This window comes from Elgaria multicarinata, chromosome 1, assembly GCF_023053635.1.
Source record: "Elgaria multicarinata webbii isolate HBS135686 ecotype San Diego chromosome 1, rElgMul1.1.pri, whole genome shotgun sequence".
Lineage (NCBI taxonomy): Eukaryota > Metazoa > Chordata > Lepidosauria > Squamata > Anguidae > Elgaria > Elgaria multicarinata.
The window spans coordinates 1,860,335-1,875,838 of NC_086171.1; the positions used below are offsets into that span (position 1 = coordinate 1,860,335).

The 15,504-nt window shown below is 47.1% G+C and overlaps 1 protein-coding gene across 1 annotated transcript; it reads right to left on the reverse strand.

The window, feature by feature from the left end:
- Positions 1-489: 489 nt before the first annotated feature.
- LOC134413393 (zinc finger protein 835-like) lies at positions 490-14,446 on the reverse strand. The gene is made up of 4 exons (XM_063147575.1): positions 14,423-14,446; positions 9,112-9,238; positions 8,022-8,135; positions 490-2,561 (listed from the first exon to the last, which is right to left on the reverse strand). Exons 1-4 carry the CDS (start codon positions 14,444-14,446, stop codon positions 490-492), a joined length of 2,337 nt encoding a protein of 778 aa, XP_063003645.1.
- Positions 14,447-15,504: the final 1,058 nt, after the last annotated feature.

The following is a 15,504-nucleotide window of genomic DNA, read 5'->3' on the forward strand; positions in this document are numbered from 1 at the left end:
ACCTCTGTCAAAAAGCGGTTGACCTGTTTTTATCGTTTTGTTTTTATAAAAAATTCCCTGTTTCTATGTGTATGTTCTATGGTGGTTACTAGTTTATATGCAAGTTCAATGTCTTTTCCAGACGTTAACTGTTAGTGATATGATCTTGTAAACAGAGTTACTTACCTTAACTCTTGTTTTGGTTAAGGTTTAAACCCTTTTCGTATATAGCATTTCTGTTTACATGACAGGTACAGCCTGATGGCTCCTCTACTCTGTGGTCCATGTCGCCAACGAGATTGCCAAGGCCGCTGCAGAGATTTTTCCATATTGATCAAGGCAGCCTGGCCAGAGCCCCCCTGAGTAGTCACAGAGGTGTCTACCCTCACGTCCCCCATCCCCAGGCCACCTTCAGGCTTGAGGTAGTCAGGATGCAGCTGTTACTGCCTCCCCTTCTGCTACTGCACGGCGACACACCCGCCAGCCGCCACCCCCTTTCTCCAGAGGCAATCACACGCTCTCCTTGGCATGTATTTTCCAGTGCAAGTTGAGATAACATTTGTGGATGAAACCCTTGCCGCATTCGGCACACTGGAAAGGGAAGTCGCCCGTGTGCGCCCTGCGGTGCATGACCAGACGACCAAAGTAGGCAAAATCTTTCCCGCAGTCTCTGCACCTGAAGGGCTTCGGCAAGCTGTGCCGAGACGCCGGCTTAAGCTTCGCTTTCCGACGGGGCTTCTTTCGATGCTCCGCTTGGGCGCTCTGCTCCCGTCCTGAGACGCGCTGCTCGAAGGGAAAGCGACTTTGGGGAGAGATCCCCTCCGCGCACTCTGGATACAAGTACGTGGGCGGAAAACCTTCTCCAGGCTGAGACATTCCTTCCTGACCATGCGGCTGTGACGCCGGGGCAAGGTGAATTTTTTCGATCGTGCAGCACCAGGGCTTGGATCCGGACAGCTCCTTAAGCTCGGGACGATTAGAGACATCCCACCGACCTCTGTGGCTCTTGCTGTGTGCAACTGCTGCGCTCTTAAAGTTACAAACTTTCCCGCACACTCGGCACCTGTACCTCACTCCCGCATGAAACGCCTGATGAATGTGCAAGTAGAATTTGGGAAAGTGCTTGCCACACTCACACGGGTAACGCCGCATCGTTGCGCACGTTCTCCGATTCGTGGCCGCGGCGCCGAAGTCCTCCAAGGAGGTGCCGTTTTCGCTCACTGCCGCCTCCCTGTGCCTTTGGTGGTGCTTTCTAAGGCTACTTCTGCACCCAAATTTCTCCCCACAGTAAGTACAGAGGCAGCATCCGTCCTTTCCGTGGCCTTTCAGGTGAGCCACCAGCTGCCACTTGTAAACAAACTTATCCCCACATTGCTGGCATTTGTGCAGCTTCTTTGTCACGTAAGCCGTCTTGGGGGGCCCCACGCTGCCCACGGAGCCCTGCTCGGCAACGCCTCCGGGCTCCCTTGCGTTGTGCTTCCGCCGGTGTTTGCAGCGCTTCAACTTCGAGACGAAACACTTGCCGCAGTCCGCGCAAGCGTGCGGAGCGGAGGGCTGTGAGGGGTGCTGAGAACCCCAGCGGTCACCCTGACGGCCCCCAAGCACGGATGGGTTGTTTGTTTGTTCAGCGTGAACTTTCTGGGGCCACGAGAGGGGGAGCTGGGCAGCGCCGTTTGACCCACGCTTCGGCAGCCACTCCTTGTGACAGTATCTGTAATGCACTTCCAAGTTCACTTCTAACCTGAACAGCAACCCGCACTGAGCGCAGGAGTAGGGCTTCTCTTCTTTGCTGCACGCTGCCGGCAGCAGCTGCTCGTGGCCCCGTGGCTCAGGGCTGCCAGCGCCCACGCCCTGCCCACGGTGGGAGGCAAAATGCAGCAGGAGGGAACATTCACAGAGGCAGTTTTCCCCGCAGGCAGCGTACTCGTGCAGCGCTTCGTCGAGGTGGCTCTCCTCGTGCAGCGCAAGGTCGCTTCGGTACATGAACACGGCCCCGCACTGAGGACACGGCCAGGGCTTGGCTTCGTCGTGGCTTTTCTGGTGTCGCAGGAGGTCAAGGTATCTACGGAAGCTTGCCCCGCAGTCTGCGCAGCAGTGCAACCTCTCCAGGGCTTGGTTCCCATGGCGCCTGCTCAGCCGAGTCTCCTGAAAGGAGTCCGTCCCTCTCTCTGCACATGCTTGAAGGTGGGTTCTCGGGTGCGAGGGACTAGGAAAACGCACCCCACATTTAGGGCAAGGAAAGGACTCATTCCTCATGCTGATCTTCTGATGGATCCGAAGCAGCGCTTTCAACCGGAACCTCTTGCCGCACTCTCCACATTTATACTGTGTCGGTGTTGTGACTGTCCTCTGGGAATGGGTGGAACTGGCCAAGCCTCGCCCACCTTTTTTATATTCAGTGTGTGGAGAGGGACCCTCTTTGATAGGGTTTCCTTGCTTGCCCGCTGACAAGTACAGGCGCTCAGTTTCCCCCACATCGCCATACTGGGCTGCATCTTCCTTCGCGCTCTCTTGTATCGTCGCGAGGGACCAGACCTGTTCGACACGTTCATTACGGCACGTCTGTGCAACTCTGCCACTTGCTGGAATCAAGAGACAATCTGATGTTATTACAGATCTCAACGGAATAGGACAGAGACGCTGAGCCAGCATGAAACTGTGACGGGGAAAGGCAGTGGTACAGAATACCCCCTTGGGAGACATTTCATAGAATCATAGAATAGCAGAGCTGGAAGGGGCCTACAAGGCCATCGAGTCCAACCCCCTGCTCAAGGCAGGAATTCACCCTAAAGCATCCCTGACAGAGGGTTGTCCAGCTGCCTCTTGAAGGCCTCTGGTGTGGGAGAGCCCACAACCTCCCTAGGGAACTGGTTCCATTGTCGTACTGCTCTAACTGTCAGGAAGTTTTTCCTGATGTCCAGCTGGCATCTGGCTTCCTTTAACTTGAGCCCATTATTCTGTGTCCTGCACTCCGGGAGGATCGAGAAGAGATCCTGGCCCTCCTCTGTGTGACAACCTTTTAAGTTTTTGAAGAGTGCTCTCATGTCTCCCCTCAATCTTCTCTTCTCCAGGCTAAACATGCCCAGTTCTTTCAGTCTCTCTTCATAGGGCTTTGTTTCCAGACCCCTGATCATCCTGGTTGCCTCCCTCTAGCCTAATACTAGAATCCAACGGGGTCATATCCCATAAAACTGATTGGTGGGAGATTCAGGACAGATCAAAGGAAGGACAAAAAGAAATAAATTTATTATGATGATGATTTTAGGATGTTTTTAAAATGATTTTAGGATGTTTTAACAATGTATATTATGTGTTAATTCAGTTTTATATATTTTATATTTATTTATTTATTATTTTATTATTTTATTTATTATTATTTAAAGCATTTTTATCACGCCGCTTCACCATTTCTGGCATCGAGGCGCTTTACAATAACACATAAAACAATTCCATTAAGACCCTCAACCCACATTAAGACAATTCCCTTAAAACCCTCACCCTCGAACCATGAAAAGCCCTTAACCCCAGTTTAAACCACCCCCTCCCCAGACTCTTGTGAAAATAAAAATGCCTTACAAAGGCGTTTGAAGCAATTGAGAGTGGGAGCCTGTCGAATCTCCAGGGGCACATTGTTACATAACTGTGGACCAGCCACTGAAAAAGCCCTGGGCCCGGCACATTCCAATTTGTAGCGGGGGACCATCAGGGCGCCCTGCTCCTGAGAGCAAGTCTGCCAATGGTGAGACCCAGGAGAAAGGCGAGGGCTCAGGTATCCAGGACCCAAGCAATGCAGGGCTTTATACATGGCCAACAAGACCTTGCAGCGCACCCTAGCAGCCACTGGCAGCCAAGGGAGCTCTTGAAGCACCAAAGTGATAGAAGACCACTTCGGGAGCCCCTTGACCAACCTGGCTGCTGCATTTTGTACAGCCTGTAGGAGTTGGATTTGCTTCAAGGGAAGCCCTGTATACAACAGGTTGCAATAGTCCAGTCTGGAAAGAACCAGGGCCTAGACTGCAGTGGTAAGATCAGCCTCTGACAGAAAGGGGCGAACTTGGCGGAGCACATGGAGTGGATAAAAGTAACTCCGAACCACGGCCCCCACCTGTGATGACATAGTTAGGGACTGGTCAAGAATAACACCCAGGTCACCTCCATTCCGATTGAGGTGGGGAACTTGTTCCCCACCTCAATCAGAATGGAGAGGCGTGTAAGAAATAATTTTTATTTATTTCATAGAATCATAGAATAGCAGAGTTGGAAGGGGCCTACAAGGCCATCGAGTCCAACCCCCTGCTCAATGCAGGAATCCACCCTAAAGCATCCCTGACAAGTGGTTGTCCAGCTGCCTCTTGAAGGCCTCTAGTGTGGGAGAGCCCACAACCTCCCTAGGTAGCTGATTCCACCGTCGCATTGCTCTAACAGTCAGGAAGTTTTTCCTGATGTCCAGCCGGAATCTGGCTTCCTTTAACTTGAGCCCGTTATTCCATGTCCTGCACTCTGGGAGGATCGAGAAGAGATCCTGGCCCTCCTCTGGGTGACAACCTTTTAAGTATTTGAAGAGTGCTATCCTGTCTCCCCTCCATCTTCTCTTCTCCAGGCTAAACATGCCCAGTTCTTTCAGTCTCTCTTCATAGGGCTTTGTTTCTAGACCTCTGATCATCCTGGTTGCCCTCCTCTGAACACGCTCCAGCTTGTCTGCGTCCTTCTTGAATTGTGGAGCCCAGAACTGGACGCAATACTCTAGATGAGGCCTAACCAGGGCCGAATAGAGAGGAACCAGTACCTCACGTGATTTGGAAGCTATACTTCTATTAATACAGCCCAAAATAGCATTTGCCTTTCTTGCAGCCATATCGCACTGTTGGCTCATGTTCAGCTTGTGATCTACAACAATTCCAAGATCTTTCTCTTTTGTAGTATTGCTGAGCCAAGTGTCCCCCATCTTGTAACTGTGCATTTGGTTTCTATTCCCTAAATGTAGAACTTGGCATTTATCCCTATTAAATGTCATTCTGTTGTTTTCAGCCCAGCACTCCAGCCTATCAAGATCACTTTGAAGTTTGTTTCTGTCTTCCAGGGTATTAGCTATCCCACCCAATTTGGTGTCATCTGCAAATTTGATCAGCGTTCCCTGCACCTCCTCGTCCAAATCATTAATAAAAATGTTGAAGAGCACTGGGCCCAGGACTGAGCCCTGCGGCACCCCACTCGTTGCCTCTCCCCAGTTTGAGAAGGTTCCATTGATAAGTACTCTTTGAGTCCGATTCTGTAGCCAACTGTGGATCCACCTAATAGTTGTTCCATCTAGCCCACTTTTAGCTAGTTTGTTAATCAGAATGTCATGTGGTACTTTGTCAAAAGCCTTGCTGAAGTCAATTTATTTATTTATTTATTATTAAGGACTTCTTCGCACAGTGCAGAGTTAAACTATGGAACTCACCACAACATGTAGTGATGGCCACCAATTTGGATGGCTGGGGGTGTGTGTGGATAAATTCCTGGAGGCAAAGGCTATCCATGGCTACTAGCCCTGACGGTTGTGTGCTATCTCCAGTATCTGAGGCAAGAAGCCCATGTGCACCAGGCGCTGGGGAACATGGGTATAACAAAATGACAATTTATGTTATTGTTTATATGTGAAAATTTAAGTGTTTGGTTCAGGTTTGGATTTACTGTGGCCAATTCTTTCATTTTCAGGAAATGGTAGGTAAGTGGGATGGGTGAGTTAGAATGGTGAGCAGTGCGAATGGTGTCGTCTGATTGGTTGGTTGATTTGAAGGGAGAGACAGAGGTCAGTTGGGCAGTGAGTTAAAGGGGGAGTTAGAAGAGTCAGGGTTAAGGAGTTAGTGAGGGTAGGAGTGAGTGAGGTTTAGAAGAGGCTTGTTTCAAGATAGGAAAGTGGGATTATAGGATTTGGAGGCAGTTAGTATTCTCTAGGAGGTTGAGGGAGGTAGACGAATGTGGATGAAGTAGAATCATCTTAAAGTGTCTCTTAAAATCTTTTTTTCTATATGAATAAACTTTGTTCTTATTTCATTTAACAACCACGTCTGCTCAGTCATATACGTTACTTCAGGTGGACAATACACTCACACACAAAAGGTTTATTATTCCCTCATTCTTTTAGACCACATTACGCCAGTCCTTTTACAACTTCATTGGCTGCCAGTCCAGGTCTGGGCCTGATTCAAAGTGCTGGTATTGACATTCAAAGCCCTAAACGGTTTGGGGCCAGGTTATTTGAAGGAACGCCTCCTCCCATATGTACCTGCCCGGATCTTAAGATCATCTACAGGGGCCCTTCTCCATGAGCCCCTGCCAAAGGAAGTGAGGCAGATGGCTATTAGGAGCAGGGCCTTCTCTGCTGTGGCACCCCAGCTGTGGAACGAGCTCCCCAGAGAGGTCCACCTGACGCCTACACTGTACTCCTTTCATCGCCAGCTGAAGACCTTTTTATTCTCTCAGTATTTTAACACTTAATTTTAACTTAAATTTAAATTTTACTGTTCTAACTCTGTATTCTAATCTTATATCAATTTTTGCTGCGTGGTTTTATCCTGGTTGTGCTTTTTATACTGTATTCTGTATTTGTGTTTTTAACCTGCTGGTTGTTTTATTCTGGTTTTAATTTTTGTGAACCGCTCAGAGAGCTTCGGCTATTGGGCGGTATAAAAATGCAATAAATAAATAAATAAAGATAAAGAACAGGGTGGTGGCAGCGAAGTAGAGGTTTAATAACAGTCATCACGGAGGCTGGTGACGCCACAGTGAGCAAGAGGTTGCTGTTGCATACATGGCCGGCTTGTGGGTTCCTGTTCCACAGCTGGTTGGCCACTGTGTGAACAGAGTGCTGGACTAGATGGGCCCTTGGTCTGATCCAGCATCAGGGCTCTTCTGATGTTCTTATGGATGAGTAAGCATGGCCCCATACATTTAAACCAATTAAAACTTAGTTCTGGAAATCTTAAGTCCAGATAGAGGTGGAACCATTAGACATACTTCTACAAGTCCAGTACAGAGGGAAAGGGTTAAAATAGCCTTCCAGATGTGGGTCAGCAGTGATAGGAATGATGACCCCTTGCTCCCCAGAATTTAGAAGTAGGGGAGGGCTGCATCCTCCTCTCTGGGAAAATGCACACATCCCTCCCCGCCTTGTCCCTATCTCCGGAAAAGCTTCTCCCCTCTCCATTTCCCGACTAAGGTGTGTGGTGTTCAGAGGAGGGCAACCAGGATGATCAGGGGTCTGGAAACAAAGCCCTACGAAGAGAGACTGAAAGAACTGGGCAGGTTTAGCCTGGAGAAAAGAAGATTGAGGGGAGACATGAGAGCACTCTTCAAATACTTGAAAGGTTGTCACACAGAGGAGGGCCAGGATCTCTTCTCGATCCTCCCAGAGTGCAGGACACGGAATAACGGGCTCAAGTGACAGGAAGCCAGATTCCAGCTGGACATTGGGAAAAACTTCCTGACTGTTAGAGCAGTACGACAATGGAACCAGTTACCTATGGAGGTGGTGGGCTCTCCCACACTAGAGGCCTTCAAGAGGCAGCTGGACAAGCATCTGTCAGGGATGCTTTAGGGTGGATTCCTGCATTATTATTATTATTATCATCATCTTCATCATCATCATTTATATCCCGCCTTTTTTCCTCCAAGGAACCCAAGGCGGTTGAGCAGGGGGTTGGACTCGATGGCCTTGTAGGCCCCTTCCAACTCTGCTATTCTATGATTCTATGATTCTACAGTCCAACACACCTGAGCAGCTCCAGCTCGGGGAAGGCAAGGTAAAAATACAAAAGGGACTGCCTGCTGTTAAGCCTCTTATCGGAACACCTGCACAGCTATACTAAGAAAACAAGACATTGGTTGGATTGAGTATGACGATCAAACGACACAAGTAGCTCACTATTCTTGCGGATAATACGAATACCAGCAGTTATAATACTTAGCCGAGAGACCCCTCTTTCTTGTGTGGTTCCAGAGTTGACGCTCAGCCCTCCTCACACAAACCTCTTCTGGTTCTTTTTATTCCCACTCACTTGCACAAAGAGTCCCAGAAGAATCACGGGCTCTGGGTTGACACGTTCCTTCGACGTGCAGGTGCTCACACCGCTCAAGCCATGCTAAGATATCTGATTTGGTGACGGGATGCCCTGATCACAGGGAGAGAGAGAAAGAGCTTCATCACACCAGGGTCATACTGTGCAATCAATGCGAATTGCGTGCAAAGGGCTGCGAAGTTTTCCATCTCACAATCTGCTTTGACTGTTAAGTACTCCCAGGCATCCTGCTTTAATTGTGCTTTAAAGCCAAAAGAACCGCCCTATTTTGCTACCTCTTTAGGAGCGAAGCATTTGTTGTTCTCCGAGCGGCCACTGGGGGCGCAGGAGCAGGATTTGATATGTTTAAAGAAAAATTAAACAAATGCTTACATCTGTGTAAGTTTTAAAGATAAAGACCTCAAAATTGGCACAGTAATAGATATTAAGGAGAGCTTTAAGCATACCAAATTTGAATCGGATTGGGTCATCTGTTGATTTTTTTGTGATTTTTTTACATTCCCCCCCTTAAACCCTTTTCCTGGTACGCCAAGGATCTTAGGAGCGCTGCCGCCCGGGGTGTGATTTAGCTAACAAAAACAACAGCTTTATGCTACAGGGGATAATTCAAGGGAAACAGGTAAGTGGGATGAAGCCTAAAGAGAGAACACAGGGTGGTAAACAACGCAAGGTTGCAACAAAGAAGAAAACATTTGAATCATTTGACTGTTCTCAATCTCCTTCCCGGTTCCTTGTTCAGAAATAACAGCAAATTCTGAAAATCCAGCTGATTTGCCAATGCCATATTCCCCAACGCCGCCACCTTATTCATTGACACAGATCTGATCTATTTGCTGTGTAAATAAATAAATTTCGTTGGCGATGAGAAGGAGATTTCTGGAAATCAGCTGAAATAAAATTCTAGGAACAGTTTCCCTTGGATCAGTCACCCTGGCAACTTGCAACTGTATTAAAAGCCAACAAAACTATAGGAAGACAGACAGGTTTGCAGTCTCTAATTAACAGAAAGCCAAATCACAAGGATTGTGGAAACCTTTTTTTGTTTCACTCTAGGATTCTCTCTCCTTACCTGTGAAGACCAAAGCGTCAAAATTATCTGCCAACACTTTGCAGTACAGATCCTTTTGCCACTTCTCTAAAATCTTCCACTCGTTCTTGGAGAAATAAACAATGACATCTTCAAACTTCACGGTTACCTGAAACAGGAAATGCTTCCATTTTAAAAGCAGAAGGAGTCATTTCGTTCATTGATTTGTACTACAAACGAAAGCAAAAAAAATAAAAAATACCACCATGGAGTTTAAAACATGTCCATGATGGAAAAGGGAAATTCCATGGAACTGTATTGTAAATATTAAATGCACATTTCTTGCTGAAGCAATAGGTTAAGTTCACGGGCGTTCAGACTGCGTGCCAGGAAACAGAATGATTGGATCTTTCCCCATTAAAAACAAACACCCATGTACAAATTCTAGCATATCAGGGAGAAAGCTAGAATTTTACTAATGAGATTTATTTTTAAATGGGCAGGAAGAACATCAGTCCTTCACAGTGTAAAGTGGTACACAGTCTAGAAACAGCTTTTACCACGTCATCTACTGCTTGCATGGATTAGACCTTAACCATGCTCTAAACACATGCAATGAATTCCATGTTCCTGAGGGGAATTGGGTTTTCCATTAAAAGCAGCCCTCATCCCTTCTCAATGCCGCAAAGCGATTCGGAAACCCTCAGATGCACATAAAGTAGAATCATAGAATAGCAGAGTTGGAAGGGGCCTACAAGGCCATCGAGTCCAACCCCCTGCTCAATGCAGGAATCCACCCTAAAGCATCCCTGACAGAGGGTTGTCCAGCTGCCTCTTGAAGGCCTCTAGTGTGGGAGAGCCCACAACCTCCCTAGGTCACTGATTCCATTGTCGTGCTGCTCTAACAGTCAGGAAGTTTTTCCTGATGTCCAGCCGGAATCTGGCTTCCTTTAACTTCAGCCCGTTATTCCGTGTCCTGCACTCTGGGAGGATCAAGAAGAGATCCTGGCCCTCCTCTGTGTGACAACCTTTCAAGTATTTGAAGAGTGCTCTCATGTCTCCCCTCAATCTTCTCTTCTCCAGGCTAAACATGCCCAGTTAATTCAGTCTCTCTTCATAGGGCTTTGTTTCCAGACCCCTGATCATCCTGGTTGCCCTCCTCTGAACCCGCTCTAGCTTGTCTGCGTCCTTCTTGAACTGTGGAGCCCAGAACTGGATGCAATACTCTAGATGAGGCCGTTATTTGGATCTAGAACTACATGCTTCAGCCTTAGCGTCTCCATCCAGCCTGAAAAAGTGTTACTTGGACTCAAATACACCAGATATTTTTTTTCCGGCCAAGAAGTAGGTTTCTTCAGAGTCCCTGAAAACCTCCCCTTTCCCCCATGCACCCTTTGGGCTGAAAACTCTCCCACCAATACAAAGGAAAAAAATCCTGACAGAACAAAAACTAAAGAACAGTTTTGGCACTTCAGCGATAGTTGTAATTTTTTAGTGATAGTAACTCGCTATCATAGAATCATAGAATCGTAGAGTTGGAAGGGGCCTAAAGGCCATCTAGTCCAACCCCCTGCTCAATGCAGGAATCCACCCTCAGTTGTACTGAGGCAAATATTTAAAAACAAAACTTGCATACTCCACATCAATTAATCTAGAATAAACTATTACCTCTTGCTTCCTCATTCCAAATCTCTTGCTATGAATTAGAATAACCATGTAATCTGGGTTTTCTCATTCACACAGAATTCTAATTAACCTCAAGGGGACAGTCTGTACCTCAGTGGCTGAACCCCTGCTTTGCAAGCAAAAGGTCACAGGTTCGAGCCCCGGCATCTCCACATAGGGATGGAAAAACTGCTGCCAGAAACTCTGGACAGCCGTTGCTGCCAGTCAGTGTCAACAATATTGAACTGGATGGATCGAAGGTCTGACTCAGTATGAAGCAGCTTCCTGTGGTCCTAACCTATAGCCACAGGGGGGAAGGGGTGTGTGGGGAAACATCCCTTTAGGTTACCTGCTATATCCCCATAACAGAATGAAAACAGGTTAAAAGGCAACTAATTCACACTTGACCCTGTGAATCATACTTTTTCAGGACAGAATCCATTTAAGGATAAAAAGGAGGCTCAAGTTAACATTTCTGTTTCTAAGGGCCTGTTGAGAGGTCACGCTAAGCCATGATAGTTAGGTGTTTGGAGCTAACTATGGTGGTTTAGCGTGCCTTGTGGGGGGGGGGGGGAGAAAAACATTACAATGGTGGTTACAGAACCACCCCTAGCTACCATCTTCATGCCGGGAGGTTAAAGAGCCCCGGGGGTGTCATAGAATCATAGAATAGCAGAGTCGGAAGGGGCCTATAAGGCCATCGAGTCCAACCCCCTGCTCAATGCAGGAATCCACCCTAAGGCATCCCTGACAGAGGGTTGTCCGGCTGCCTCTGGAAGGCCTCTAGTGTGGGAGAGCCCACAACCTCCCTAGGTCACTGGTTCCACTGTCGTATTGCTCTATCAGTCAGGAAGTTTTTCCTGATGTCCAGCTGGAATCTGGCTTCCTTTAATTTGAGTCTTACTATCATGTGCGGCGGGCTCTCCGGTGATTAAAATGAGCTGCAGGTGGTTTGTAGGCTGTCACTTCCAGCGATGTGTCACAACCGTGGACTTTCTCTATGGTCAGACTTATTATTTTTTATTAATATTCATCAACTGAGCAGCCACTGGGAGCCAGCTTGTGCTGCAGAAGATACCAGGGTGTGGAGTTAAACCACAAGGAGTATGTCCATTAACAATAGAGAGGGGTTGGGTGGCAGAACCACACAGCACCGCTTGGTTCACGGTCATGTGGCAGACCCACTCGTAGCGATTCCGTTAACCCTCCCTTCCCTGTAGTTACTCCAGTGTGTTTCCAAGCCCAATTCAAAATGCTGGTTTTGAAGGACTTTAAAGTCCTAAACGGTTTGGGACCAAGTTACTTGAAGGACCGCCTTCACCCATATCAGCCTGCCTGCACTTTAAGATCAGAGAGGCGCTTCTCATCTGCCCACCTGTGAGAGCAATTAGGTGGGTGATCACATGTGAGAGGGCCTTCTCCGCAGTGGCCCCACATCATTGGAACAAGCTCCCATTGGATGTCCGCCATGCTCCGCCATTGCTACCTTTTCAGAAGGCCTTGAAAACATGATTTTACCGAGGCCTTCTTGTGATGTGAGTACTATTACTGCTGGTTTTATTGTTGCCTTTAACTGCTATTTCATTGTGTTTATGTTTTTATTCCCTTTTATTGTTTTTAACTGCTATTTCATTGTGTTTATGTTTTTACTGCTTTTAATATTTTAACTGTTTTTATGTATTTTATTGTGGGAAGCCACCTTGCGGGGGGCTCCTGCCCTGAAAGGTGCCCATGAAATGTTTTAAACAAATATATATATAAAATATCTATATTTAACTCCTCGTGCATGTGATTAAGGCCTATGAAATTCCACCCAAACCCCCACAGGTCAGATTGACTTGGTCAGCATTTCCCAACCTGGTGCCCTCAGATGTCTTGGACTACCTCTCCCATCATCTCAGCCCACATGGCCAACATTGGGCTTGCTGATCACATCCTTAAACTCCCATGACTGTGCTCCGACACTTAGAGGTAACATCATAGAACCAACCTTTTTAAACCATTACATTTTGCTGACCAACTTCTGCCCCTATTTTTAATGTTATTTCCTTGTTGCATTTATATCCTTCCTGCCACGATGGGGTTCAAGAGAGCACCCAGCTTGTTCTCAAAAACCAAAGCAAAGGCAACCATGCTGGCCCAGAAGAATCATAGAATCACAGAATAGTAGAGTTGGAAGGGACCTATGAGGCCATCCAGTCCAACCCCCTGCTCAATGCAGGAATCCACCCTAAAGCATCCCTGATAGATGGTTGTCCAGCTGCCTCTTGAAGGCCTCTAGTGTGGGAGAGCCCACAACCTCCCTAGAAAAACACCAAAATCCAATACTTTGAGTAGGACCAAGCAGAAGATTACACAACAGCAAGCAAGCTTTCAGTTTCTCCAAAGCTCTGCTTCAAGCAGGATGTTACGTAATAGAGAGGAGGCAGCGATTGAGGAAAAGCTGAATTGGGGTTGGAGCCATAACATTTGTATGGGTCCCTGTCTTAAGATAAGGTGCAGGAGGAAGTGGCAGGCTTGAAACTGAATCTCTCTCCTCTAGGTGCTATTCAAGTTTTAGGTTGCACATCAACGGCAGGGCTGAGTCACACACTGGCTGATTCACTATTTTGGAAATATCAGACCCAGCAGTTGTCCAAAACTGTCTCCAGCCTTTAAGTGCATTTTTCAGTGGTCTGTCATTCAGGCACTGAATAGACTAGGACCAGTTTTACTTAAACAAGATGGATGCCTCCTGTGCCTCCAAACCAGCCCTGAATTAACCTTTAAGCTAAGGTGACCATATGAAAAGGAGGACCGGGCTCCTGTACCTTTAACAGTTGCACAGAAAAGGGAATTTCGGCAGGTGTTGTTTGTATATATGGAGAACCTGGTGAAATTCCCTTTTCATCACCACAGTAGAAGTGCAGGAGCTTTACTAGCATGACCAGATTTAAAAGAGGGCAGGGCACCTGCAGATTTAACTGGGATGATGAAGAGGAAATTTCACCAGGTTCCCCATATATACAAATGACACCTGCTGAAATTTCCTTTTCAATACAACTGTTAAAGGTACAGGAGCCCTGTCCTCCTTTTCATAGGGTCACCCTAATGTTAACTCTTCTTCCCTGGCCTCCCCTATGGATGGATGGAAACAGGATGGGTTTCCTCCAATATGGCATCACAACAGTTAAAGTGCAGGAGCCCTACCCTCTTTTGTATCTGGTCACTCTCGCTATACTCCTGCAGCTTTAACTGTTGTGATGCAGAGGGAATTTCACCAGGTGCTGCATGCATACCAAGGACACCTGCTGAAATTCCCTTTTCTAGGCAACAGTTAAAGACACAGGAGCCCTGCCCAACTTTCCATAGGGTCACCCTACACAATAGAGCTTCGGCTACTGGGCGGTATAGAAATGCAATGAATAAATAAATAAATAATAAACAGCACCCCAGAGATTAAAGTTTCCAACCCTGTCTGCTCCCTGTTGAGCTAGTTTTCTTCTTGCAGGAAGGAGTAGGAACTTCCCCCCCTGCTTTGCTTGTTCTCTCCTTGCAGGGAGTTAGCCTGCGGGCGTTTCTTGGGTTGCACACCAAGTAACAGACCCGGGAGACCAGGACTGTAGGGATTCGGGGATAAAAAGTTTGCAAAGGGACCGTCCCTCCCGCTCGCTCCACCGCAGGAAGTCGCCCCGGGGCGGCACCGTACCTCCACATTGCCGCCTGCAGCCATGGCGGCCCTCCCGGCAGTCTCTGGGCGCCTGGCCACGCTGGGCCGCCGCTCCTCCCGTGTGAACGCCCCGGGGTGGGGCTTGCGACGGCGTGATGGAGGAGAAGCCATGGCCCGGGCAGGCTGCGCTGCTTCCGGAGCGTTGGGCCGCTGGAGCAGCTGCCCGGACCACGCCCGGATTACTCTAGAGTAGGTGCGTGGTCCCGATCCGAGCAGGGGAGGGGAACGCTTTTAAGAATCCGAATCAAGCGCCCCCCTGCAGGGCTTTATTCCTTGGGTCCAAGGACCCTTGCAAGATGAAAACAACATCAATCATTAAAACAGTAAAAAAAAAAAAGGCTTAACTATTTTGAACAAAGATCACAATTTAAATTCAAACATAAAATATTAAGAAGTTGGATAAAATTAAACAAAATGCAGCTTATATAGGGTGACCCTATGAAAAGGAGGACCAGGCTCCTGTATCTTTAACAGTTGCATAGAAAAGAGAATTTCAGCAGGTGTCCTTTGTATATATGGAGAACCTGGTGAAATTCCCTCTTCATCACAACAGTTAAAGGTACAGGAGCTATATTAGAGTGACCAGATTTAAAAGAGGGCAGGGCTCCTGCAGCTTTAACTGTTGTGATGAAGAGGGAATTTCACCGGGTTCCGCATATATACAAATGACACCTACTGAAATTCCCTTTTCAATACAACTGTTAAAGATACAGGAGCCCTGTCCTCCTTTTCATATGGTCACCCTAGCTTAGACGACCATAAAGCATTACAAATAAACGGCTAAAAGAAGAGTTAAAATATTGTCAAGGTGCAATATTTTGAAATATTGTTACTGTGGCTCTTTACAGAAAGAGAATCAAGTGGACAGAGGAACTTTCCTCTGCACCGAACTGTTGTTGTTTAAATGGATACTGTTGTTTTTATATTTTTGATGATTTTAAATTTTGCATACTTTTTAACATTCACTGTTTTTAACTTTTGTAAACCGCCCAGAGAGCTTTGGCTATGGGGTGGTATATTTTATTTTATTTTATTTTATTTATTACATTTTTATACCGCCC